This window comes from Typopeltis vanoorti, chromosome 9 (assembly GCF_054136105.1).
Source record: "Typopeltis vanoorti isolate ZY-2024b chromosome 9, IOZ_Tvanoo_1.0, whole genome shotgun sequence".
NCBI classification, from domain to species: Eukaryota; Metazoa; Arthropoda; class Arachnida; order Uropygi; family Thelyphonidae; genus Typopeltis; species Typopeltis vanoorti.
Genome location: NC_143557.1, coordinates 53,461,663 through 53,487,952, shown reverse-complemented (window position 1 = coordinate 53,487,952; position 26,290 = coordinate 53,461,663). Strand labels below are relative to the sequence as shown.

General features: G+C 34.7%; 1 protein-coding gene across 1 annotated transcript in view; it reads left to right on the top strand.

The window, feature by feature from the left end:
- Nucleotides 1-476: 476 nt before the first annotated feature.
- The window catches only part of LOC150103050 (uncharacterized), a 320,792-nt gene continuing 294,978 nt past the window's right edge, over nucleotides 477-26,290 (top strand). The window contains exon 1 of the mRNA XM_090397384.1: nucleotides 477-975. Within this exon, the coding sequence (XP_090253510.1) occupies nucleotides 803-975 (173 nt within the window). The 5' untranslated portion in view covers nucleotides 477-802. The remainder of the gene's footprint in view (nucleotides 976-26,290) is intronic.

Genomic DNA, 26,290 nt, shown 5'->3' with positions numbered 1-26,290 from the left:
ACAATTCGTTGTCATAATTCCTTTCCGATATATTTTTTTAATGAAAATTTTCATTTTTTTCCGCGGAAAAAAAAATTCATGCAGTGTTTCGCAGTGTAAAAAAAATAGCCACTGGTTCTAAGGAATAGAAGACCGAGATGGTCTCGGGAAATTCTTTGATAACTTCAACAACACGCCTGCTTAATTCTTTCTTTTAATTTCGAAGTTACTTAAATGTTATTTTAGTTAATCTTAAAAGTTTTATTGAATCCAGTTAATTTGTAAATAAGATTTTAAGTAAGTTTTGTTGTTCATTTTACTTTAAAAGTTTTATACTGTGCTAGAATCATTGAACTTTTGGTTACTAGAGGGCGCTTTGTATAACAATATGTTGATCGCGTGGCCTTAATTTAAAACGCGTTTTGTGCTAACAGAAACGAGTGCTTCGAAGTTTGTTGATTTCCTGTTTCTGTTTGCTCTGGAGTAGATGTTTGAATTTTGCGAGAATATTTTTTATGGTATTTATGCGTTAGAGAATTTTGTTAATTAATACTATAGTAGATTAAAAGTTAAAATTCTACTTTGGAGAATTACGAAGAAGTTATCAAAAAGTGTTGCTTATGTTGGTGACTGAGAGGAAAGTTGACGCCTCTCCCGCGTATTTGAATATAGTTGAGGAACTACTAGAAAGTGACCCTTCAAAGCTGTTTTGCCACTAGGCAGTAGTAGGTGGGTAGGTATTCACGGAATTTTGCCCTGAATATCGTTTAAGTCTGGCGATATTCATTCATCGGAATAAGCATACATATAAAATGTGATAAGCATGAGTCGGACGAATATTAGAAAACCCGTTGCAAAAAACCGTACAATGAGTCCACGAAAAGTCATGAATGGCTCATTGTCACAGCAGAGTGCAGCAAGTCATCCGATGATATTACGCAGTGCATGCCGAAAGTGTTGTAATGTGAAGCATAGTACAACTATGACTCCTTCAAGGTAAGCTAATTATTTTTATCCTAAATCAGTCAATCAGGTGAAGCTATTTTTTTTTCCTTCTTATTCTGTACATGAAAGATATGGAAAAGGTAGGATCTTATTTGCAGTTCGTTTGCATGCATCACGATATAGTTTTAAGGAAACCCTCTTAAAGGGATGCTCTTCCAATGAATAGAAACTGAAGAGACGCAACGTAGATTCATCAGAAATTGTACTAGTTTTCTGCTAAAATTTTAACGTTTATTATTTTTATTTAAAGAATCATTGACGATGTGAACCAAATTACCAGTGTTCATTAAAGTAGTAGTAATAAAGATGCAGTAGAAACTTGAACATTGTGTAAATGAAATGAACTGAATCAGTGAGAGGAGAGTCAGCAGCTAATGTGAAGTGATTGTTAACATGTGTTAGGAGCAAACTTTTCTGGCTCTTGTGAACTTTCTGTGAAAATGATAATATAAACAGGTGTTATGAATGTTGTACTGCAAATATCTTAAAATATAGGAGATCGCCGAAGGATTTTTCACTGACCGAGATAGTTTCAGTCCATATCTTCTCTGTATAATATATATATATATATATATATATATATATATATATATATATATATATATATATATATATATATATATATATATATATATATATATAAGTTTTAATTTTCCTTAATTTTGATATATGATATTTAAAAATTCGGTCGCACGTTTTAGAAAGCCGACCAGTGAATGTGTCTTCGCTCACATCCAGTGATGAAGCTGGAATGGGGCGCCCCATGAATGCGAGCTGGCTCTTCTTATAATAGTAATTAATACTTAGCGAGCACAGTGTGAATTGATAATGGTAATGAAATGATATGATGACCAAATATCACCCCCGAAATTATTGTACTCATTTTTGCATGGTTGTCAATATTAATGAAAATAACTATAAGAAACAAGTTTGGGGTCTGATAAACATTTCTGGAATTGTTACAAATATCAACTGTTCATATTCTTTATAAAGAAGTGTTATTTTTTCCCCCTGTTAATTAATGCTCAAAAATTTACAACTTCATTTTTAATATTATTTGTTTAAAAAATACAAATCTGTTCTGAAATGTAACACTGTCTGTTTTACTGATTTTATGCTACTAAAGAGTTCCGAAAAGCAACAAGTTAATTTTTTCTGATACAGATCCGAAGTAAAATGATTGAGGATCTGTACTGTCAAAAGTTGCAGCATCTTGAATGGGAAGAGTGTTCAGTTTCGAAATTTTTATGTGCGTGCGTTGTGCTGTTGAATAGCGAACAAAACAACGTTGTTTTAACACACAGTTTTCACACCGTTACTTCTTTTTTTCCCCACTCATTTTCATTTATAAATGAATTGATTAGGCCACTGAAAACATATACTTATTTCATTTTGACTTCTAGGTTTTTTTGCCACTGAATTTATATTCTGGATAAAATAAAACCCGGAAGTGAACTTTATTTCAAGGAGACTGTTTCTTGTTGAAAAATTTTAGTATCGTAAAGATATAATAATGGTTGAAGATTTCCACCTGTTTGAGTTTTAGTGATGCAGCATTAAGGATTATTTTCTTCCCATTAGACGACTACATTTTTATAGAGAACGTAATGTTTGGCTATTTTTCGGATGTGGATTATGTGGGAAGGGTAGTTCGAGGCAATTGAAACTGAGATGCTCAAGTTGCCCATCACTTACCGAAGTACGTTTTTATCTCGTGTTCTCATTTACAGTTCCTAATCCAGGCTCTTGATTCTTCATTTCCCTAGATCGGGTTTCTTGTATTCTGTTCATTAGCTCAGATCCTACCTAGGTAGCCTCACCACAGAACTATGTTCCTCTATACCATAGCTCACTCTTAACCAACATCCTGCACCAAAGCCACTTCTAAGACTCCACTTCGAATTCTGTCTAGGGTGCAAGAATTTTTATAAGATGAACTTATGTTAATCAGTCTCATTCGGAGGCGGCCCAGGTTTTTTACCTCGCAAAGTAGAACATATTGTCCGAAGAACACACGCAGTTAGTAGCCATACTACATGATTTTTAGCCTTAATTTAATAGTTTTAATTTCAAATTTGATTTCATTACATTGATGAAAGGTTATGACTCAAACTAATCGGTGATACCATAGTGGTCTTGCCATACATTTCTGAATGAATTTAAATTCTGGCTACTCAAGCCGTTTTTTAAGTAACGTCTACGAAAGGTTCTAGACAATATGGTAGATGGGCCGAGGATATTTTTCTATTTTTATTAATTTTATTATTATTATTTTTTTTGTACTTTTTATTTATTTTTTACATAGTCCGAAAACCCTGTTCTCGAGACCAAACATGGAACTTTTTTTGAAGCCATATCAGCTCTCCATCATGGGTATATCTCACACAGGCCGATGAAATCCATCTCACCCCCTAAAATCAATCACAGAATCAGTGTCCACGACGGGATTCGAACCCGCAGCTTGTTGATCAGGGAGCAGATTTGCTAACCAGGCCGGTTTGTTTGAATATTAAAACGTTGTAGAAAGTCCTGAAGAAATGTTCCTTACTCCTGCTACCAGTGTTCCTTACTCCTGCTACCAGAATTGAATCAGTCTTTGGATGCATGTGGTGTCATTCATTCGATTATTCTGTGGAGATGGACAACATAGTTGCCCATCTCCACAGATTTCCCGTAGTCCCCTAATTTTATTTCCATAAGTATAGGAATAAAATTAGGGGACTACGGAAAAAAAAAAAAAAAAAAAGCTTTACACAACAGTTGGTTGATGCTGATGTTATTCAAGAATAAAGACGGAAGAAATAATTTAGGAAAAAAAAACTAGTTTGCCGAGTTTGTAACTTAATTGTATATAGACCGGTGGCCGTTGTCATACAATTGTGTTATGAAGTTTGGTAGAAAAGTGGCCAAATTGCAAATGCCATCAAAACGCATAGAGTAAAAACCTATTTTTTTTTTTTTTTTTTTTTTTTTTCCTAGAAAAGCTTATATGAGCATGATGAGGTAAGATTTGGAGATAACATGATTTCAAGAGCCGAGCATGTTCGTCGACGATATATGAGTATACTCATAATAGTATGAAATGTACGAAGGTGCAATTCAATCCTGTCTTATTTCCTGTAAGAAATAAGACAGGATTGAATTTCACTGACATTGAAAGTGAAAACATAATTTTGGAAAATAATATGAAGATTGGTATTTAATATATGGTTATATGTAATGTTGAATTCTTTACGTACATTGCGGTATACAAACTGAAATTAAAGGAGCTCCCCATAAAATGCTCGTATATTGAACTTTTAAAACCGTTATCCACAGTGTTTTTATGTGAATCTCGCTCACCCAACAGCGGGTCAAATCCGGGATCGCGAGGTTGTTTGCTGCGGCTCTCGAAGCAATGTTAATTCATGATACTTACATAATATTTTTCATTGACATATAAATACGTATATTATTTATATATCTATAATTATATTTAATCTTATTCTATATAGTCTGTATTTATATTTAATTATTTTTAATAATTATTTTTTTAGAAAATATCTTGAGGCTAGCGAACATGTGAAAAACGTCTATGTGGCTCTTGAGCCTAGGAAATATGTAGCCAATCCCTGCTGCTTAGTGTCATGCGTGGATAAGAATCAGATAATCGGAATCCCTGCTCTAGGAACCAAATATGTAATTTTTTTTTCAAGCCTTCAGTAAGATCCTCAGCCCGCTCACCCATGTACTATATGTTTACAACCCTTCGTGAATGGGAATTAAATAAAAATAATAATAAAATATAAGTCCAGAATATAAATCCAGTCAGAATGTAATGAATCCAATCCATGGTACTAGTGTACTATAAGTTGACCAACCTTTCATGAATGGGTTTTCCATAAAAATAAAATACAAATGATAATATAAATAAATAAAAAGCAAGGTGGTATCACGCCTTTTGATGAACTTGATCTACGCATAAAGATATTCACAAACACCCATGCCCACAGTGCGATTCGACTGAACAGCTTACTGACTGGAAATTGGATACACTATCCTCTTGGTCAACCAATTCTAAGTCAGGAACTATAAATATTTCATTAAACTTTAGATTTTACTAAGAAATTTTTACCTCCCTGAACCTTATGTACATATTTGTCTGCTGAAGTCTTGAAATGAAACAGGTTCAGTGTGTCCTGTTCATTGCAGCCATTTAGTTGTTTTCGAGACATGTACAGGTATCCAAGTAAGCTTACATACACACAAAAATTAATGAACACGCTCAGTACTTCTCTCCTGCATCAGCAAATTCTCTCAACCAAAAGTTCAGGACTGTATACGTATACCTGTAGTAGTTTGTACCATGAGACTTCTGTCCTCAACTAAAATAGATTTTGGGGAGTACACCGTTTTAAAGCTGGTATGAAGCGACACCACAATGTGCGCGGTCAGACACACACACAAACTTTTAAATTAGCTGCACATGTTTGGGTATGTCTGCCGGGAAATATCGCATATTGCTAGCGTATAAGATAATCCCCAAAATCTCTTTTCTAATCGTTTATTTTGTGCTATGCTTGCCATATAAGACGACCACAAATTTTACACTTGCCACTGACATCATCTTATTCATTATTTTTATTTCTTTATATATATATATTCCCCACCTACGAAAGGTTGATGGGCTAAGGATTTTTTTTTTTTTTTTCCCTGTGTGCGCGCGCGGGTGCATAACGTGAAAAGAGAAATACAAAAATATACGTGGGTGGTCTGAAACGTTCTCGGCCTCGACCATAGATGGCAACACTATCGGCAAGATTTTTGTTTTTTTTAAGTTCGTACATCTGTCAAAAGCATCCCAGTGAAATTGCAAGACATTCTATCAAGTACAATTTTTTATACAGCTGTCTGAAGCAAAAGTGCTGTCTATATCCCTTGAAATGGATAAAATTGAGTATCGTGCGGTTATAAAATTCTTTGTAAAAGAAGGTTTAACGCCAAAATAAATTCATTCAAGGTTCATAAAAGTTTATGGGTACTCTTCTCCATCGTTTTCGACAATTAAGAAATGGACTGCCGAGTTTAAACGTGGCCGTATCAGCCCTGAAGATGATCCATGAAGGACGTCTAAAAAGTGTAACAACACCAGAAATCATTTATCAAGTGCACGATATGGTATTGGATGACCGGCGAGTCAAAGTGCGTAAAATTACTGAGACTATAGGCATTTCAAAAGAACGTGTAGGATATATTTTGCATGGAGAATTGCAAATGAAAAAGCTTTGCGCAAGGTGTGGGTACCGCGCTTGCTCACAGCAGATCAAAAACGCACTCGCATGAAAATCTCTGAACAGTGCTTGGTGCGTTTTAACAAGAATAAAACTGATTTTCTGCATCGATTTATTACTATGGATGAGACTTGGATTCATCATTACACACCAGATCCCAAACAGCAGTCAAAACAGTGGACAGAAGCCGGTTGTTCAGCGCCAAAGAAGACAAAGTCGGTTCCATCGGCAGGAAAGGTCATGGCATCGGTGTTTTGGGATGCTGAAGGCATTTTGTTAAAGGGTAAAACAATAACCGGGGAATATTATTCCGATCTTTTAACCAGACTAGACGAAAAAATTCGTGAGAAAAGACCCGGTTTGCAGAATTAAAAAATCATCTTTCATCAGGACAATACACCTGCCAACAAAGGTGTTTTGGCAATCGGAAAATTAAGGGATATGCACTATGAATTGTTGGAACATCCACCCTATTCCCCAGATTTGGCTCCCTCTGACTTCTAACTCTTCCTCGCTGGTCAGCGTTTTGTTCGAATCAAGAGGTGATTGCAGTGTAGAGAGAGGTATTTTGCAGATCTTACTGAGAACCACTAGAGCAGTGGGTTTTAACGTTTTTAGTGATCGGCAACCCCTTGAATCTAAAAATAAGTTCTCGCACCCTCCTTGGAAAATGTGTTTCTCTTTCTTTATTTAGGAAATTACATCTATTGCAAGATAATTTATTTATTGAGAAATAAACACATTTACATACAAAACAATATCTCAATTTTCAATGGCTATGTTGTTGTTTATTCATAATAATACTTTTAAAGCGAGGCTCCTTTTTTGAAAGAGCCACGCGTAAGTCATCACTTGCATTTAAGCGATTTCTGGCCTTTGTTTTTATGTGCAAAAGTGATGAAAATCCCATTTCACACAGGCAGGTGGTGGCAAATGGTAAAAGTGTCTGCAATGCTGCTTTTGCCAGCTGTGGATAAGGTTCTAATTGTGTACATCACAATTTTCTAAGTCCAGTTTTTCAAATTCTATTTGAATACGTGCATTGGCTCGTATTTCAATAAGATCGTCTTTTATTAAATAGCTGTCTTCCATCGAATCTGGGTCAAATTTTAGAAACTTCTCTCGCAACCCCCAAGGGTGCACACACACACACTCCAGGTTAAGAACCACTGCACTAGAGGGACAGGATAATGACACTGGAGCATCGCTGGAATAAATGTATTAGTCTTAAGGGAGATTATGTTGAAAAATAAAAATTATTTTGAAATTATAAATTTGTTTTTTCATCATTAGGCCGAGAACTTTTCCGACCACCCTCGTATATATATATATATTACAAGAGGCAATTATAAATTAACTTGAAAAGGTATTGCTGACATTGGAAGCGGTTCTGGATGCCATAGTATTGTTGGGCATGTCTATTTATGTATATTGTAAATGGCTTTATATCTCTACCGCATATCAGTTCCGTTTTACGAAAGTTAGCTAAAATTCTCAAGAAATTTAAAACCCGCACTTCTTTTACTCGTCTTTCCAAACTCCATTCCTTTCTCTGTACACCTAAACCGAAACATGACATCCTAAAATATCCAAGAATTGATCGTCTTTAGTGTAACTGCAATGTATCCTATTTTCGTCAGACAGAGAAATCTATTCAGTTGCGTATGGAAGAGCATGAGAGAAACATTACATATGGCAGAACTAGAGCCAGCTTACTATCTAATCACATTTTTAATTCTGCTCACCTTAACGACGAGACATGATTAAAAAATCTGGCATTCATCCAGTGATCTGAAACAAATCAGAAAACATTTCTAGATACTACGATGAACTGACATGAACCGAAATTGTCCTAAATCCTGTCCATCTTAATCTTAGCTATAATCTATCTGATTGTTATTCTTGAGCTATCTAAGTTTGGTGTACACGAGATCATGCCCTCGTGAACTTGCCCAACAATACTATGGAGAACGGCTTCCAATGATACAATACGTTTGCAAGTTAATGTACTGTATATACAGTGTTATAGCTGCCTCCTGTAATGCACATTTTTTTTTTTTTTTTTTTTTTTGTATTTCTCTTTTCATGTTATGCATATGAGGACGTCTAAGAATTTGAAACTAGTGTGTTCAAATAATATATATTTGTTTTAAATTTAGGTATCTCTCGGTTTTGTCATTAAATTTTTTAATCACACACTCATACTGTACTTTTATTTTTTAATTAGTTCCCAAACCTTGCTCTAGAGATGAAACAGAACTTTTTCGAGCACTTCAGATATCCACTAAGTCAGGTGGTGGTCTCACACTGGGCCTGTGGCGTCACTCGTTTATGGTTATGCACTGAACATGTAAAATTTCGTTTTACTGAATTTTTTCACAAAGTGGTCCGATCAAAAACTAGATTTGACAAATTTTAACGGAGATTTTTCTAAGTAGGCAAGGACGGAATTATTAATCTCTCTTCATTTTTTTTTTTTTTTAAATTTGAACATGATTCAAAATCTTTATATGATTTTTCACCTGTTGTTATAATTCAGATGAACAGAGTTTTGAAGATCGCATTCGAACTTCTCAAGGTTGAAAGAGGTCTTGGGCACCAGGTTTGGAAGCTGCATTAAAGAAAAACGTTTTTAGATTGAGTTCATTTGATTTACAGTCAAACCATCCAAGGCTCTGAGCGTGTATTATGGTTATTTACTGCATGCTTTGTTTTACGGCAAAACAAAAAAACCCTACCACCGCTCTATGAGACAGTGTAACTCTTCAGATTAAAAGCCCTTATAAATGCTCTTAAGCATCCTAGACGAAATCAGGATGTTGAAGTTCTTTCCTATCGTCAGTTTCGTTAAATCAGTCATAGAATTTCTTTTCGCTGCTTTTCTGCAGATTTGTATGAAATTGGTTAAATTAAAATTAATTAAAAACATTCCCCATCGAGTTAAGATGGGGAATGTTTTTCCCCATCTTAACTCGAAAAAATATCGAAAATAATTATAGCAATTACATTCTTACTATTGATATTGTTTTAATTTATGTACGTATTTAACTAATTATGTATCAGCTGTATTTCAAATAAACACGTCTATTTGATATCAATACTTTTTTTTTTTAATAATAGTTTTTCCCTTTTAGTTCTTAATCGATCCCTTCACGAAAATTGCCTTATAATTTATTTGGTGAGCTGTTAAATCGATGATTTATAGTTTGATGACTTGTTATTTGTTAGTGTGTTCTTCAATAACCAATTAATCCTAAACCTTGGCAATATGCTCTATGAAATTCAGCTTTCTGTGTGCAACACTCCCACTTCCTTAGCTTTACCACTGCGGTACACACTTTGTAATCTTTTCATCCCAAAATGCATAACTTTATACTTTTCCCCAATAAACTGGTACCCATTATCATTTGCCCATAATCTTAATCTATTTAAAATTTAAATCATCCTGCAAGCTCTTCCACGTTGATTAACTATTACGCTACCAAATTTTACATCATTCGTCAGCACATCCATACACGGCGCTGTCATTAGTCTTGGGATCTCTCGTGTGTGGTGTTGATATATATATATATATATAAACTGAATATTTCACCTCAAACCGTTTACTATATTATTTATATACACATGAAATGCATAGTTTAATTTGTACATAAATGATATAGAAGAATCGCTTTTTTCTGTTAACTGTTGTTCGATTAATTGTTTATTCGGGTTAAAACTTTTGTATTTATTTAAGTTAATATAAATCTACTCGTAGCGAATAACCTAAAAATATATTCGATGAATTATTATTATTTTATTTTACTAAATTACTTTCGGTGAATTGTTTTTGTTGATATTTTTTCTGCATAGTACAGTTGACCCTTGAACAACGCGGGGATTAGGGACACTACCTCCCCGCGTTGTTCGAAAATCCGCGTATAACTTTTGACTCTCCAAAAAATTAACTACTAATAGCCTACTGCTGACTGAAAGCCTTGCCGATAACATAAACAGTCGATTAACACATATTTTGTATGGTTTGTATGTATTATATTATATACTGCATCCTTATAATAAAGTAAGCTAGAGAAAAGAAAATGTTATTAAATAAAATTATAAAGAGGTGAAAATATTTTACAATATTATACTGCAGGGGTCGGCAACTTTTTTCAGACTCGCGGGCCACATTCAGCTTTTATTTTTAATAATCGGGCCGCAAACATTTAATTAAGAGAAAATAGTGAGTGAAAAAAATACGTAATGTATCAATTTTTATTATATCAATCTTAAAAAAAACAGAAATATTTAAATTACAAGATAAAGTACGACATTGTAGTAATGACGTCTGATATTATATTCTTGCATAACAGCAACACTTTTATACAAATCCCAATTTTCAATAAAGTATAATTATATATTTATATAATTATTAATAATTATATATTATATTTGCTGTTCCATTCATCATTAAACCTTCTTCCTTCATCTGCAATTTTACGTTTTCTTGAACCCATTTTTGAAATTATTTTTAACAAATATATATCCACTGAAAATAATAGTTAATGTTATTGAATTATATTAAAATGCGGACCAGGGAACGCGACTGCAAAAGTGCGCCAAAATCTCAGTTGTCGTCGGATGAAGTCGCCTTTGTTATCTCTACTCGTTATGACTCACACGGTTGCACGGCGATATCACGAATATAGGTATAAAATTATTTTTAATTTATTCATATTATAAAATTATTATTTAAATTCAACATACGGGTCACGTGGAATGTAAGTATGGTTAACCTTTTATGGGCCTCCAAAAATGCACGTTTGGGCCGCATGCGGCTCGCCGACCCCTGCTGTGTATTGATTGGTACCGTAAGTTTACGTCGTCGGTTTACAAGATGAATCGTATGTCTATCAGTATCTACATCAATATTGTCTTAATAGATGCAAAACACTGTAGATGTTATACGTATTACTAATACTAGAAATCAAAAATGAAAAGATGACATGGAAAAAGAAATTATTCATATTTATTTACAGGTATAACGATTCATGCAATTGATAACGGAGCAGCAGCAATATGATTGCTTCGCGGTAGCCTAGTCTATACACTAATGAATGAATCGTTATAAAAATTATTTTATGCTAATTAATTAAATTAATATATAACAGTTAATTTTATGCAGTTATGATTTAATACTGCATCTTTACGTTTGTTTACATTTATCTCGACTGCAAATGGTCATGTACGGTCTGTAAATGTTTGTGTGCGTAAGTTTTGATAAATTTTAATTTTTTATATTAGACTTGTATATACTTTATGGTAGTAAATGATAAAATAGATTAATAGTGTCTGCATATATTTTATACATTCATGACATACTTAACTTTTTTTTAGTTTTTTTTTTTCGATATTTCTAGGCTAAGCGGTTCGTATAAGTTTTTTTAAATTGTCACAAATCTCCAAAAATTTTTCCGATGTATTATTCAAAAAAAAAAAAAAACCGCGTATAAGTGGAACCACGCAGTTCAAGCCCGCGTTCTTCAAAGGTCAACTATGCTTTGAATATCAGTATCAGAATGATATTAGAATCACGAAACTTGGCGTTTTAAATTACTGTAAAGCATCCGATATTGTTCATAATAATAAAAATATTAATAAACAAGAGACTGTTGACATAAGCTTCATACCAAACCGCAAACTAAAATTAGCAGATCATCAGCTAATTTTAGCATCCGAACCTAATCAAATGCATATTAAATATTGTTGCTTTCAATCCCTTCTGTTCAGTCTCTACAGGTAGATTGTTTTTCAAGTATATTGAACTAGAGGCAGTAAAAAATAAGAGGGAGAAATATAAATCTTCTCATTGCAGGCGAACTGTCCCTTTTGCAGTGCACACCTATTTGTATGGATTGCTTTGGAAGACTTTAAATCTCAAAGAACATAAATACCCTATTTATGTCCTATTAATTACAAAAAAAAAATACAATAAGGCATTAAAATAACAGAGAATACACTTATGATAGTAAACAGGAAAAACGCATCCCAAACATTAAAAAATTAAGAGGAAATGAAATTAAAAAAGTAACTATATTTATTTAGGATACTGAAGAACAGAGTGATGCAAAGAAAGATTAGGAGAAGAATAGAAGTTGCAAATCAACCTTTAACAGAATGAAAAAGAAAATAACATTAAGAGAAATTAAGTGAACAGATCAGAACAATATCCAATGAAAGTGGAAGATTTTTGAAGGATTGTTGCCTTTGAGATGTTGAAGATCTCGTGAATTCACAAGAAGAGAAATTATGGTTTGGAGGTAATTGGTGCAAAGTTGAATAAAGCATGGAGAACATGCACTATCTACCAATAATTGTCTGGACACTTTAGCAATTCACAATTGTTACTAAAGGCGAACCGTAATATCGGGAATATCCACCTTTGGCTTTGATCACCTGTACCCTTTGAGGGAGACTTTCCACCAATGTACTGCAGACATCATGGAGGAATTTGTCTCCATTCCTCCATCAGAGCAGCACTGAGTTCAGCGACCGATCGAGGACGTGGTGCTCTGGACCTCATTCGCTGCTCCAATTTGTTCCACAGGGTTGAGGTCAGGACTCTGCTTAGGCCAGGAGAGTTTAATACCCATCTCTTCATACCATTCCATAATAGCTTTGTGGAATGGGACATTGACATCTTGATAATAACACGGGTTCGTTCCATAAAAATCCACAGTGTACTGAACTGCCTTCATGGAACCACGGGCAGCGACCAGTGATCCCTCTCCAATCCAGCTCAATGCACCCCACACTATTACTCCACCACCGAACAACTTTAATGTGGGTACAACACACTGTGATAACAAGTGTTCACCAAACTGCCTCCACAGCCTGCATCAGATTGGAAACAAGTGAACCTTGATTCATCACTCCAGTTTACTGTTTTCCACTGGTCACATGCTCTTTGCACCAGGCCAGACGGAGCCGCCTTGTTCTTTGTAATGTTTGGCTTGTGTACCGCTGTTCTTTTGTGAAAACGCAGTAAATTGAATTCTTTTCGTACAGTATTAGTATTACTGCGTGGCCACCTGTTTTAACATCCTCCCGTCCCTGCCAGTCATTTTCGGCTGCCATCCTGGGAGTTTTCCTGCACTAGTGATGCCAGAACGTCTCCATTTGTTGACCACATCGCCAAACGTTGATTTCGAATGTTCCAGTTGAGCGGCAGTGGCATCGTATGGACATGGCACCATGTGACAGCCCACGATAACACCTCTCTCGAAGTCACTGAGTTCACGTCGTGTTGCCATACCACCATTCAACTGCTACGATGAAATACTGATTCCTACTATCTGTACACCGGTTTTTATGTTATTAACAAACCTGGACTGTTACATAACTTCAAATAACAGGGGTGTCTGGACAATTATTGGTAGATAGTGTATACGGGTCATAATTGTGAAACAGTCAGTCTTCAAAAATAGATGGAGCATGAAAAAAAAATATATATTATTAATAATATATATATATATATATATATATATATATATATATATATATATATATATATACAGCAGACCTTTCACAGAAACTGAGTCCGTCTAGTTCTGTACTTGGTGCTATGGCAAACTACACAGCTACGTATTCCCAGAACGCCTCATTAATATAACTCACTGGTGCACGGTGGAGGATTTGTGGTTTGCTTTGTGTTTCGCGATTTATTTTCATCACGTTTTCATTTCCCACGTAGTCGCATGAAAATAATTTCCAGTGAGTGCTTTAATCAAATCAATTGATTAAACCTAACTAAATGCCTCCGCATTCCTATATTGTATACAACTACTGTTAATCAACGTACATTCCGTATTTTTTTTTTTTTTTTTTTTCTTTTGAATGCAGTATTCGAAAATAATGATCGTGTTTTCGGATGGTACATATTTGCAACGTTATGCAAATGAAATATTAAAATGAAGTTTATAAATCTCGCCTAAACGAGATTTATAAATATAAGTTAAAGCGACTGAAAGTGGCGTCGCGATCGATTTCGGAAATATTGACAATTAAAATTAACTGCCGACTTGGTTGGCTAAGTGGTTATCATAATTGCTCTAGAAAGTTTCTTCACTTGGTTAAAAGACAAATTATATTGTTTAATCCTTTATCCAAGTGTAAACAAACGAAGTTTGTGCTTGAAGTATCGTAACGACTAGGCTATTTGTATATAGAAGGAATTGACTTCACATCAATTACTTCAGTAATCCATAATGCAAAGCACACTTCCTTTCGGACGTGTATATTGCTCTTCAGTGATGCTGACCAGTATACACACCCTTCCGTTAAATACAGTCATTTTATAGGAATGAATGGTGCCACGTTACTTCAGAATTCCATCCATGGCAAATAAATAAATAAAAATAAAGTAATATATCCTACTTTATTTATTTCTGAATTTTTTGTGGGAGTTAAGCCATTAGTCACTAGATACCAAAAGTCGAAAACGATGGCGCATAATATTCACTTGACAGTGTGCTATAACGTGTCGGCGTAACGGAGTTACATTATGGATTATTATTACCACTTATAATATTCACTTGACAGTGTGCTATAACATGTGTGGGCGTAATGGAGTCTCCGTAGCTCATTCGGTATTGACAATATTCTTTGGAAAGTTCCTAGATTCGAATTTCATCTAGGATACGAAGGAGTTTTTCCATCTGAAGTGATGGTGTCTTATATGGAGGTGGAAGGGCTTCTCCTTCCGGAAACTTTTTTTTTTCTTTTTTCGTAAAACCGACAAGAAGAATGCACTCTCGTAGCCTTAGCTCTTTCGGCTGTCATTCCAAATAATTACAACTCGTGTGAAGTTGAATGTGTTTTTATAAAACTTTCATTGGACGAAATGCAAACTTGGTTGAATTAGAAGATAGAAGAATACTGCGATTTTAAACAGAGTTGTGTTTTTTCATACCACCTTGAATAGCTTTCTTACACGTTACGTTTCTCTCCGTTTATTAATCTTTTAGAAGAAACAAAACTAATAGGCGATATTGTATGTCAACTTAAGATATTTTTAATGAGGTGAGGTCATTATTTTCGTTCTCGTTCTCACTTAGCTTCTCTTTGAGACCTTTTCTCACTCAGTTTGGCCAAATACGATTCGGTTGCGAAATACTTTTTTGGAATGTTGATCTCTTCTGGATAACTTCGTAATTCGTGGTTTGTTTATCATAAATATTAGGAATTTATGTAAAATTATAAAACGTCTTGGGCTATTGTTTCTTCTAGAGTAGAAGACTTTAACCCGTTCACACATTTCTTGATGTAAAGATGAGTGTAGTAATATGCTGATATTTCAAAATTCTCTTTATCTTTTAGCTCCTGTATCGTTTTTTTTTTTTTTTTTTTTTTTTTTTGGTGAATGAAAATAAAATGGAAAATAACATATTAGCCAGTAAATAGGGTTTGTGGTGCTCTGCTAATTTTCTATTCCCTCGAACTAGAGACATTTTTTCAAAGTCCCAGGAATTCCGAGGAGTATAATTTCGCGCATGAAAATTATTTTTTAAATACATTAATTGTTTAACTATATTTTTATAAAATGCGTCAACAACTGCTGAACGAATGGCATGGTTAAAGCACAGTAAATTTTCAGCTGAGCTTCCACATCCAGATTTTTGCATCATTGCCCTCGCTCCATCTGTCGTTATAGCTACAATATGCTATTCCAGAATTCTTCCAAATGCATTCGTAACGCTACACTGTTTTGAATAACAATTGACGAACATTTTCCGGGCAATTAGAAGAACGACAGTACGTTGCGCCCTTCAATTAGAAAAGGCGTAAGTTCGATTCCCGTCGTGACGGGAGGCATCTTTATATGGACTTTTTCAACTGAAGGTGAGTTAGCCGATCTCATACGGAGGCAGCAGGGTTTTTCTCCCGGAATCTCGGCTTTTTCATCCCGTATACAGACAAATAGGCCCTTCAGAACACATGCAATTTACATACAAAAAATACTTGTTGTTGTGGTGGTGGGAGGCAGATGGCGCTGATGTAGTCGATGGGTAATTGAGGTTCGGTGTAGTGGTGGAGATGGAGAGTTGTACAGTGGATGTCCTCCCGCGATGAGTCTCCGAACTCCTTGGAGGTGTCATGAATAATAATAATAATACCAACTAATTCTAAATTAAAAATGTTTGCGTAATCTTGAAGGAACAACCATACTTAAATAGTTTTATTTCCAATACTGGTATAGTTATCGAAAGTAAGACCAAAACCTGTGATCCGATTTTGGTAATTCTTTAATTTTTGATATTTGCTCTTCTTTTTCAGGTTCATCAAAATCCATAATTCTACTTTTAAACAGATTCTCGTATAAAATAAGTATTTACAATTGCTTGAATTGAGATTCTATCGTTGGCAGCCAATTTAACTATCTCACTTAATTTTCTTCTTTTACAAAATTATAAAATTGACTGATCAGTCCTATTTCTGTTTCAGCTACTTGAAAGTTATAGTTTCGTCAGCTGTTCTTTTAAAATATGATTCATGCATAATTCGCAAATGCTTCATCAGTCCACTAGTGTTCAATCCCCTACATGAAATCTGCTTTGGACAATAACTGCACCGAGTTACTTTCTCATTTTTACATTCCTTGAAGTGTTTTCATACTTCGGATTGATTTACATTTTGAATTTAAGTTAAAATAATAGTTATTAATTTGTATCTTACCAATAAGTTGTCAAATGCAATCTCGATTTAAAAATTATAACTTCACTATACATTATTATGATTAACCATCGATCACTGGTAGTGATCGATGGTTAATCATAATAATTTCGACACTTTTCTATTTCATATTTGCAAACTTAAACTTATGGAAAGGTCTTAAGTTGTCTGTCCCTGGACTCGAGATAAGAAATATTTGAAAATTTCCGGGAATTCTGAGGACAGAAATTCTACCGGTAAACAAATAAAGTAAAAGTGTAAATAAAGAGAGTCGCATTGAATCGCAGGCAACTCCAATATATCATTATTTCTTCGATTCTGAAACGCATTTTTTAGTATTTTAACGTTTCTGAAATCGGGATGCGTCTTAATATCGATGGCCTGTTTCAGTAGATTACACTATGATTCTAAAAATAACGGCATGTCTCAGAATCAAAGAAATACGGGTCTCAGAAACTCGCGTGACAGAAGTAAGCTGGCGTGTCGCATAATAAGAATCTTGATTTCTTGCTTTTTCGGATTTACGGCAGTAGCAACTTAAGGCTAAGAAGCCAGTATATTATGCAATTTGCAAGAGTAAAATTTGCCTGTATTCTTCTAGACTAGTTTTCCTGTTTTGCCGGATGAAAAACTCAAGTTTTTGGTAGGAAAACCGTACAAAATCTATCTCCCCTCCACTTTCTTCCCCACAGTTAGTCGATCTTTGTTAGAGGCAGATCTTCCTTCTCATGGAAGAAACTTGGGATTTTTAATTCCGCAACCCAGCATGTAGTACTTAATAGGTGGGATAAAAAATAAATAAAATAAAAAAGTCAGGTTCTTTTTTTCTTGCTCGATTGCTTTCGTTTTTAGTGGTAGTGTAAAATGAACTCCGACTTTTTCAACTTTTAAGAGAAACTGTATGCTTCGCTTTTTTTCCCAGTGTGTTTTCCCAGTTTTTTTCCTGAAGTCCTTTTACTTCCACATGTGTGTGTGTGCATGTGCATGTGCGTGCCCGCGCGCGCGCGCGCATTTATATACGTATGTTAGCTAATGATTGCATTCTGGGTACATGAAATGCAAACTTTCTGGGAATCTAGAAGCAATTTTCTCTGACGTTCACGGTTGTTTTCATATTCCCGAATTCACCAATCCCGCGCGGAAAAGAAAGTCGTTTTTTTGGCACAGAGCCTAAAAGGATTCTAACTCGAACGCCGAGAGCAAGCAACTCGATTAGTGATGCAATTCTTACATCATCTCACTGTTCAAGCTTTACGAATAAGCTGTCTGATTAAAATATAAATTGGAAGCAAATTTTCTCAAGCTTGTCTAATTTCTGTATATTGCTGTAATGCAGTAAATTTTTAGGCAACGAATACCTTGTCCCCCGTTATCTGCGGTCGACCCCGGTCCGAATTTATTAAATTATAAAATATTATAATTACATCGGCAAAGTGGATATTAAAGATCCAACATTATTTCAAAGCCGAATGTTTGTGGAAACTATAAAAGTTTCGTAAGTTGATCTCAGAGCTTACGAGAATACAATCCTCGGCATCCCCGAGTTGCCATGCACTACTTGACCTGTTAGCTAAGGCAACTCGGGGATGCTGAGGATTGTATTCTCGTAAGCTCTCAGGTCAACTTACGAAACTTTCATAATTTTTGATCTAATATCAACTTTGCCTGTGTAATTTTACATCACCGAAATGAAGCCGTATGGCTCTTTCTTTTAATAATAGACAATTCACAAGTTTTAAACTGCGTGCCGTTCTGAGTAGTTCTCGGTTATCACATGGACTGTCGCGGTATTACAGTGCTTGTGTTCAAGTATTTTGGGGCTATTATTAAGTAAATAAGAGTTACTTAATAATAGCCCCAAAGCGCACGAGTAGTGATGCTGGCGATTCGGAGAGAAGCCGTAAAGTGCTTCCTTTTAAGTACAAAAGGTGAAAGTTCTCGACTTCATAAAATAATAATAATAATAAACGTATGCTGAGGTTGCTAAGATTCCATTCACATAACTTTTATTACAGTGTCGTTATAATTGTTCTCTTTTATTATTAGTTATTGTTGTTAATCTCTTACTGTGCCTCATTTATAAATTAAACTTTATCATCAGTGGCGGCTCGTGGCTTGAAATCGTGGGGGTGCTGCAACTTTCGAAATACAGTCATCTCTCGACTTACGTCCGGGTTCCGTTCCATCCGGCAGGACGTAAGTCGATACATTAAACCAACAGAGTTATAGAGGTTAGGGACTTAACCGTAATAAGTATACTGTCATTTTAATTTTTAAACCTTATTATAAAACTGTACTGTGTGTTACTGCCACTATAAAACAGGAGAATAACCACCCAAATCTTACTTCACAATCACATCTTCATTACCCTCCCTGTGTGAACGATCAGGCTGTGGCTCTTTGGTGTAACCTTCAAAATGTCCAATGTGCTTTGCTTATTCCTCTTCTTCTTTTCATCATAAATTTGTTCGTAGCAAGCATACACATCACGTACTTTCGTTTCTATTATTAAGTAGCGTTCAACATTGGGGTCCATGTCTTCAGCCATTTTGAGAACATCGCTAACCGCAAAGAACATTTCTGCAAGATCCCTCACTGTAAATTGTTTAACTATCTCTTCCTGTTTCTCTTTTCCCCCTTTTCTCGTTTTTCCCCTCTTTCCACAACAGTTGTTCCTCCAGTTCGACCAATTCTTCGTTGGTCAACTCTTCAGGGGAACTCTCTATGAGTTGAATTATGTCGTCATCATCCACTTCGAGATTCAGATTGTTTGCAAGGCCCACTATTACAAACTTCCAAAATCATGCAGAAACGTTTTTAATGTCTTTTTCCATATGTCACTCATACATTGATGGGTTACTTTGTCCCAAGCCACAGCAATATTTTTAATAGCATGATAAATATTGAATGTTTTCCAGAATTGCATGAGAGTCTGGTCATTTCCTTCAGTAGCAGAAATGGCTTGTGAAAAAGTCCTCCGTGCCTTAAACACTGCAAGAACTCCCTGATCCATCGGGTGGATCAATGAAGTAGTGTTTGGAGGCAGAAACATGACCTTGAACTTGATGATCACCGCTATAAGACATGAGACGGATGACCTGGAGCATTATCTAGAATTAAAATTTTAAATTCTACATTTTCTTTCACACAATAGCTTTTTATTTCACTCGCATAACAGTCGATTAAGGCATCCTCAAACAATTTTTGATTCATCCACGACTTCTTATTGCTCTGATAATGAACTGGAAGTATGCTTCCTAATGTTTTTGAAGATTAGTGGATTCTCACTGTGCCATATCACAAATGGCTTCAGTTTATATCCAACCACATTATCCAGAACAGAATCGTAACATGGGCATTAAGAGCTTTGAAACTAAGTATAGATTTTAGCTTTTTGTGGATGAATGTCCGCCCGAAACAAGGACGTCTCATCCATATTAAATACATGCTGTGGCAAATAATTTTCCTCTGTAATAATTTTATCCAATTTTTCCATAAACTCCAAACTCCTTGGCAGCCTTCTCAGCACTTGCAGATTCTCATACATTTTCACATTATGCAGCTCTAAACGCTGCTTGAATCTCATGAACCAACCGGAAGAAGCGTTGAATTCGTAGTCATAATCGGGTTCTGCTTTCTCCTTCAACACACGTTGAAGAGACTTAGTGCCTTAGCGGTTATGGTCACAGTGCTAAGGGGTATGCGCTTTTGGTTCAGGTCCACTATCCATGATGCAAGTAGCTTTTCCATATCACCGACAGGGCCTTGTCGTTGCTTCGTCACTATCGTCGATTGAATGGAAGCAGATCCTTTCACAGCGTCTACGATTTTATCCTTATTTTTCAAAATAGTCGTCACTAGAATGAGACCATTCGAAGTCATGTGCGATCACAATGACGGGCTTACCAGCTTCATGTTGCTTTATAACTTGCAACTTCGTTTCAAGATCAATTGCTCGCCTCTTTTTCTGCGATTCACAAGGTTTTTTGATTGTGCGTATAGGGGCCATGTTGCACAAAATATCGTGAAATATTTACCGATAAATACACAAATAATCCATTTCTCAAACAAAATCAACAGCGGAACTGTTGAAGACACGTGCCGACTGCCGAGGGAGATTGCCGCTGAAAGCGCTGTTGCCATTGTGCATGCTTTACTTTACGCTCGCTTGCGTATTGTTTGAAAGTATAGCCGAAAATGTTATTTATTGCCTTATGGCAGGGGTGTTCAACCCGTCGATCGCGGAGTGATTTTTGGTCGATCTCTTGTGTATTCCTCCTTACACATTTAATTAAAACTGAAAACATAATATTTTATTTATCATTGTTTTTTATTAGCTTTAAGTGTATTGCTATTGTTTATTTATTTTTCGTTAAAATTGTTAAATCAGTAATTTTCTTATAAGTCCAGGTAAATGAATTAATTTGGATCAGTGGAAGTCAAACAGTGAGTCCAGTGAATACGATTATAAGCAAAGTGTAAAAACTCGATTGTAGCTTAAATATTAAATATTCCAAAGCACATTACATCGATTTTTTACTTAGGTTAAGTCCCATGTGAATATTGTAAAAAAATAAACTTCGTTTGTTTCGGTATAGTTTGTATTAGATGTTTTGTAAATAACTCTTTTGAAGCTAACTGTATATACTGCTTTAATAAGAATATGTTAGAGTGTTAAAAACAAAGGCAGTGTTTTTGTTGCCTGTACATGGGGGCATTAGAAAGATTGTTATTGAAACTTCAGTCAAAAAGAATTCAAACAACTTTCTGATGGCCGGCAACTTACAATCAAAAGAAAGCAGAGGAGAACAAAAGGCCTGCCGAACTTGAAACTTAATATGAAAGACTAATACCGATTCTTTGGGGGGTTGCCAAACTTCATGTGAGGTCTCAGAGGAGACCTAATAAAAAGATACTGAAGTAAGCAGAAGGGGTCCCAGTTCCAGAATTGCTGTCAGAGAGGAGGCTGCCCGGTCCAGAGTCGCCGTCAGAGAGACTGCCCGGATCCACGTTGCTTGAGAGAGGAGTTTCCCGGTTCGAGACGTCGAGACTACTACTAGGCCGCAGACAAGGTTTCAAATTGCCGAAAGGAAGAGTTCCAATTGCCGGAGAAAAGTTTCCAGGCCAGGTTAATGTCAGACATTCACCAGTGTGTGTGTTGCGTTTTCATTACAATTTGATGAATCAAACGACTTCACTGATATTGCTCAGTTAATGGTATTTATTCGCATGGTATCTCAAGATTATTCAAGTAAAGAAGAACTTTTGAAAATTATACCATTATTGGAAAGGACTAGGGGAGAAGACATTTTTTTGGCATTTGATGAATTTGTGAAACAACACAAACTTCTGCTTTTAAAACTTGTCTATTACTACTGATGGTGCTCCTGCAATGATAGGTAATAAATCAGGCTTCATTTCATTATGTAAAAACGATGACAAATATCCAGATTTTTTAACGTACCACTGTATTATTCACCAACAAGTACTGTGTAGTAAAATATTAAACAAAAGATGTTTTGGATATTACATTTAAAATTGTAAATTCTGTTCGAGGAAAAGCCCTGAAACGGCGGTTATTTAAATTACAGGCAGAGGATGATAGGGAACTTCTGTTGTACAATAATGTTTGCTGGCTCAGCACAAGTCAATTTTTAGAAAGATTTCTTGTATTAATTAACGATATAAAATTTTTTCTTGATGAAAAAGGAGATATTTATCCACAATTGAGTGATAAAAGATGGTTGTTACACTTATCATTTTTAGTAGATTTCTGTACGAAATTAAGCAATTTAAATTTAGAGTTACAAGTAGGGTTCCCACCTTTTGGTAAGTCCAAAGAGGGACACACTTATCGAATATGAGTCTTCCTCTCTTCTAAATGTATAAAATGAAAAAGCCAAAATTGAATGTGTAATTCTAACCTTATAAAAAATTAAAAGTTTGAATACATTGGTACCGGTATTAGTAAATTAATAATACAGTATTTGTATTTTAAATATATAAGTTGTCTCACTTAAGTGTAACTCGGGACGCTGAAAATGTTCTTAAAATTCGGGATGTCCCGCCTAATTCGGGACAGGTTGCAACCCTAGTTACAAGGTAGAGATAAAAATTTAATTGACATGTTAAGTTCAATAAAAACTTATCAACAATACGTACTTTTATTAAAGAAAAATATAAATGACCGCGAATTTAGACATCTCCCATATTTATTAAAATTTTTTGAACAAAATCAAGAAATGCTTCGCAATGATTTAAAATAATTTATTCGTGAAATAGAATTAGTCGAGGAAGAAATAAATTCAAGAGTTAAAGATTTTAATAAAACTGAAATGATTGTATCTTTTATCAATAATCCATTTCAAGAAAATTTGAACATGACAGAAATTTCAAATAAAATTAGTGGGCTGTTTGATATAAACCAAGCTGAAGTAGAACTTGAGATAATAAACATTCAGAATAGTTTACATTTAAAATCAATAAACAATGAAGTCATTTGGAAGTATGCACATGAAAAATTCCCAATATTAATGATATTGCGCGAAAAATTCTGTCGTGTTACGAATCGACATACTTGTCAGAATCCGCTTTTTCAAATATGACTGTCATAAAAAATCAATTAAGAAACCAAATTACAAATGATAATTTGGATGATTGTTTGCGATTGGCCACTTCTTCATATCAACTTGACTATGAAAATATTGCGAGGTCCAAACAATGCCAAATTTCACATTAACTTTTTTTTTTTTTTTAATCAACCAGCATTTCCTGTAACTTGTGAGTTTGTAATCAATCTGTTGTTTTTTTCTAACTTTGGTTTTCCAAAATAGAGAAATAAATATTTTATTCCGATATATATATATATATATATATATATATATATATATATATATATATATATTGTTGTATTAAAATAATTAAAAGTGATAAATAAATTTTTAAATACACAAAGTTTTTAGTTGTGTATTTTTTTTAAAGTTGTTTATTTGTGCATAATCAGATATCAGGATGGGGGAACGTGATCTATATAAGAGAGTAGATCGCCGAATAACTTATATATATTAAGAGAGTAGATCTTCGAATAACTTTTTATAGAAAAGTAGCTCGCGTAGTAAAAAAGGTTGAACACCACTATGGGATCACGGGCGTAAGTCGAGGGATGACTGTGTACATACACACTGTAAGTATAGTGTATACGTGGTTCGATAAAATATCAGAATTATGGTAAAAATTAAAAAAAAAAATTAAACATGAAATTGTTTATTTATCAATAAAATTTTATCGGTTATATATCGATAAAATTATACAGTTTAGTATAATTCAAAATTACTTAAAAATAAAATCTATTATCATAACCCCAATAATGTTCTAAAATAAAAACTATAACAAACGTAATGTCTTTAATTGTAATGTTCACATATTTAAAGATACAGAGTAAACACGATAAGCATATGATCACTCTACTACTGACGCAAACGCGCATAAACAACAGTGGAACTGCGCGACGGACAGTGCCGCATTACTAACAGCTCGCATATCCTTTGAGAATGTAATGTATTGGAGTTGGGGGGGGGAACGGACTTTTAGCCACATTTTTAACACTTTTTAAGATTCATTTTGTCCATTAAGATTCATACACATGCCTTACAAAATTGCTTTAGCCATTTTATTATTATTATCATTATCATTACACGACACCTCCAGGGAATCCTAAGACTCATCAAGGGAGGGCACCTACTCTACATCTCTCCAGTTTTAGTTTTCGTTTCATTCTGACTATTTGTTGCAGTGGACTGGTGGGCAAAGTAGTCCCAGAAAATTAATCGAGAATGGCTCATGGACTCATGATATATATTAAAATTGCTTTCTAGGGCTACTTAAGTGTACTAGTATACTACTTGATTAAGTTTATGCTATTACTGATGTTCTGTCAACACTTTTCCTTTAAATCAGTCTATCATTTTTAGCACTCCAATATTGTGCAGTATCTTTATTATTATATATTTTATCATTTATTATTCTTTTTTTATTAATTTTATATTTTTACATAACCTAGAAAACCTGCCCTAGACATCAGATATGGAACTTTTTTCAAGCTCTGCTTCATCTTGCTTCAGGTCTAACAGGGAACTTGAAGTGGCTGAAGCAGGGTGGTAGTCTCACACTGGGTGATGAAATTCATCTCTTACCTAAATGCAATCACAAATATCCACCTCCATGCTGGAATTCACACCCACATCCTGTTGGTTGGAGAGTGGATATGCCAACCACTCAGTAAACTTCATCAACAGATGCTTACATTTCTTTATGCATATTATAAATATTTAAATAGAACATTATTTTTAAATATTAATATATATTATAATATTTTTTGGGAAAAAAATGCCTCTTGATGCTAATCCATTACAAATGTCCCTGTTATTTATTTTACTGGGTAAGTCTTTTCTTGCATAATATTAATCAACATGAAAATTAACAATCTGACTATGTGAGACAATTTCTCAGTCTGTTTAGAAGATATTCTAAATCACAATATCTAGTTGAAATAACGAACATAAGGCTAAAATATATCTGTAGGCTAGAAAATTGTGTTTTGCATATCAGTGCATGCAAATTAAATTTACTTAACACCTGATAACAGCACTACATGCAGTTTTTTTTTTTAGTACAGGATTTACAATTACCTTAAGAGCTGAATTGAATTTCATCTATTTTCTTACAAAATCCATCAACTCTGCTTATAATATTTCTTTTGTAATATTGTTGCTAAATTTGCTAAAAATTTAGCAACAATATTACAAAAGAAATTAATTGTTGCTAAAAGTTGACGTCTAAGACTATTATAATCACCTGCCTTATAATTCCACATAAATTCCCGTCTCTTTGATACTCCTGCGTGTCTATTCATTTTCCAAGTCAACACCATATGGTCACTCTCTCCAACTGGTGGGAGAGACGTCAACTCAGTTATTATCAACTCTCTTCTGATGCTATAACCAAATCCAAAACTTTTGAACCTCTTGTTCCCTCTGTTACATGTTGCCTAAGACATTTGTCCCTCAAGAATTCTAGAAATTCCATTCCCCTATTGCTACATGCACCTTCCTCTCTCCAATTTATACTACTGAAGTTAAAATCTCCCATAACAATCATTCTTCTTGCAATTGCCAAACTTAGCTGTCTAAACATCTCCTAGTCCCCATCCTCTGTGCTCCTGGGTCTGTAGCAACACCCCACTAAATATCCTGTCTTGCCTACCTCTACCTCACACCATACGCTCTCAAAATCATTTGTCTCACTTCCTTCCAAATTCTCCACTCTTA